At 42.9% G+C, this 2,563-nt stretch overlaps 1 protein-coding gene across 1 annotated transcript; it reads left to right on the forward strand.

Annotated features, from left to right (window-relative positions):
- The first annotated feature begins 1,260 nt into the window (after window positions 1–1,260).
- LOC123065593 (uncharacterized) lies at window positions 1,261–2,125 on the forward strand. The gene is made up of 2 exons (XM_044488843.1): window positions 1,261–1,816; window positions 1,906–2,125. Exons 1-2 carry the CDS (start codon window positions 1,381–1,383, stop codon window positions 1,917–1,919), a joined length of 450 nt encoding a protein of 149 aa, XP_044344778.1. The 5' UTR covers window positions 1,261–1,380; the 3' UTR covers window positions 1,920–2,125.
- The last annotated feature ends 438 nt before the right edge of the window (window positions 2,126–2,563 follow it).

Raw genomic sequence — 2,563 nt, forward strand, 5'->3', positions numbered from 1 at the left:
ATGCCCAAAAATCTCCATGGCAGACATTGCACCATTTGGCAAAGTGAATCTCATAATCTTCAATTCAGAAATAAGATCATATACCTCTACATCAGATGAACCATCAAGAGAGAATGTTTCTGCAAATTTTGTGCAACACTCTTCAAGTTCATTATCACTTAATGACTTCAGGGTGCCTGGGCTCAATAAAAATCCAAAGATATCTTTGAACACTATTAGTTCTTTAAATCTATCCTTCAAAGAAGTGACCGCCATATCAACCAAAACAAAACATTTAACACAAAGAGCCTTCTCAGCTTCTAGAATTTCTTCTTGACAATCACTTTCACCAAACTGTCTCTTCCTCGTAGCACGATGTTTCATTGGAAACACAGGATCAATTCCCATTTCAGTCGCAATACCTTTGGCGATGGTCAAACTTGAAGAAAACCCATCATCTCTGTACTTCTCAAAATATTCTGTTATACCTCTTATTTGCTTCAAAGAAGAGTCAATACACATGGTTGACGATTGCAGCATCTTGCTAACTTTATTTACAGCAAACAGAATATCATGCCAGATAATCATACCAACTAGAAACTCAAAGCGACCAAGTGCATCAAATAATTTTTTTGCGTCGCTTTTATCCTTAGGTTCAGTGTCAGAAGCATCACGTAACTCAGACAAAGCTGACCTTAACTCAATGGCTTGATATCTTATTGCTGTAACACTTTTGATTCGACTCTCCCAGCGAGTGTTTGACAATGATTTCACAGTTAAACTAGGAACATGTTTAAGCAAAACATTCCACCTTTTTGTAGAACCAGCAAATAATATACATATATATATATATATATATATGCACTAAACAATTCCAAAAAATGAAACAACTTTCTCACATGTTTTTGCCATATCACAGAGTGAGATTGGGACTATGACAAGCACATGGCATGTATAATGCTCTTGGATTCACATCAAGTAACCTAGATTGTACCCCTTGGTATTTTCCTTTCATGTTAGAACCATTGTCATATCCTTGACCCCGTATCGATAATACCTAAATAGTTCATCCCCACTACCTTATTTCTCTTGACATGCAAGCTATCCACATCATCAACCACTCTCATACAGCCACATCATCTTTGATCCCAAATAATTTTATTCGTGCCTCCATGTCATCCGCTTTTGCTCTACTGCCCCGTGCTTTTGTTATTATGTCTGGGCTGTACGTCTTATTTTCAATTCTCTTCGTCTCCTCCAATTCCACCCACACGAGCAGATCAAAAGCCACTTCATCTTATTATTTTATTGAAACAAACGTTGTGACGTTCCCTATCCTGATGGTTCCTTCCATCTTCCGTGAATCTCCAACTATAAATCGCATTCGCCGGGGGATCGAGCATGCCTATCCATTCCGTCCACCCGTCGATTGATCCGCCGGAGTCGGTTCATATTATTTTTCTCGAAGATCATCGTCAATGGAGTCCCGGGCCATTAGTCCCAGTAAGACAGCGCTGCCGCACGCGTATGCGCTGCTGGCCCCGTCCGAGGCCATGGAGGAGCGCCGGAGCGGGGCCGGGGCGAGGTGCGCCCGTGCATGGTGGTGCTGGTGGAGTGGTGGTGGGCGGCGATGTGGTGGAGGACATGTCGTGGCTGGCAGAGACGGCGGGGTGTCTAGGCAGGGAAGCCGGCGTGTCGGAGAAGACCTGCAGGGCGGTGGATGAGATGGGGTTCCTCGCCGCCGGCGCTGACGCTGACGGGATCCCCTGGAGCAAAGCCATGCTCCAGTGGCAACACACCGGCTTCCATTTCCAGCCCGAGAAAAACTGGATGAATGGTACGTGCATGATCCATCCATTCCTCGAGCCATTAATCCCTGCCTTTTGATTGCAGGGCACTGTACTGATTTTTCTCCTTTGATTACAGGTGCACATAAGTGAGGCCAGGACAAGGATCTAGGCGGCGGTGGACTGGATATTTTCTATCTGTTAATAGCGTCTCTCTCTCCACATAAATTTCTGTCTCCTCTCTGTTAACTTTCTCTCTGTTAGTTCTCCATGAAAAATCAATAGATTGTGAATCCCAGACTCTGAATGCATGCGACCGGTCCAGTGGGCATGTGCGACTTTATCCTACAGCTTCGTCCAATCTCTGTAATTGAGCTATTTTTTGGCAATCTCAAGTGAGTGTTATGAACCAATCACATAATAACAATCTGTGGAAAAATAGTACTTCATAGCAATAGAAAGTTTATTAAAACGGGTGGTGACCACCATCTCATCGCGACAAGGTCATCTCAACAAATTATCCATCTTATATCCTTTCAACCAAATACAAAGTTTTTTTCTGATACAAAGTTGGCTAGCTATAACCATTTATCTTCTCAACCAAACAGAAAAATGGCTATTCCTAGCCCTCGGTTGGAGATACCCACGGCCACCTAAATCTATCTGGCAAACCAAGTGCACCCATAATTACACAAATATTCATATACCTATTATAGCATCAAAAATACGTAACAAGTACCGCAGCAACGCGCGGGGTATTATCTAGTATCATTAATATTTAAGCCAAAAGTCTCCAT

This window comes from Triticum aestivum, chromosome 3B (genome assembly GCF_018294505.1).
Source record: "Triticum aestivum cultivar Chinese Spring chromosome 3B, IWGSC CS RefSeq v2.1, whole genome shotgun sequence".
Classification (NCBI taxonomy): domain Eukaryota; kingdom Viridiplantae; phylum Streptophyta; class Magnoliopsida; order Poales; family Poaceae; genus Triticum; species Triticum aestivum.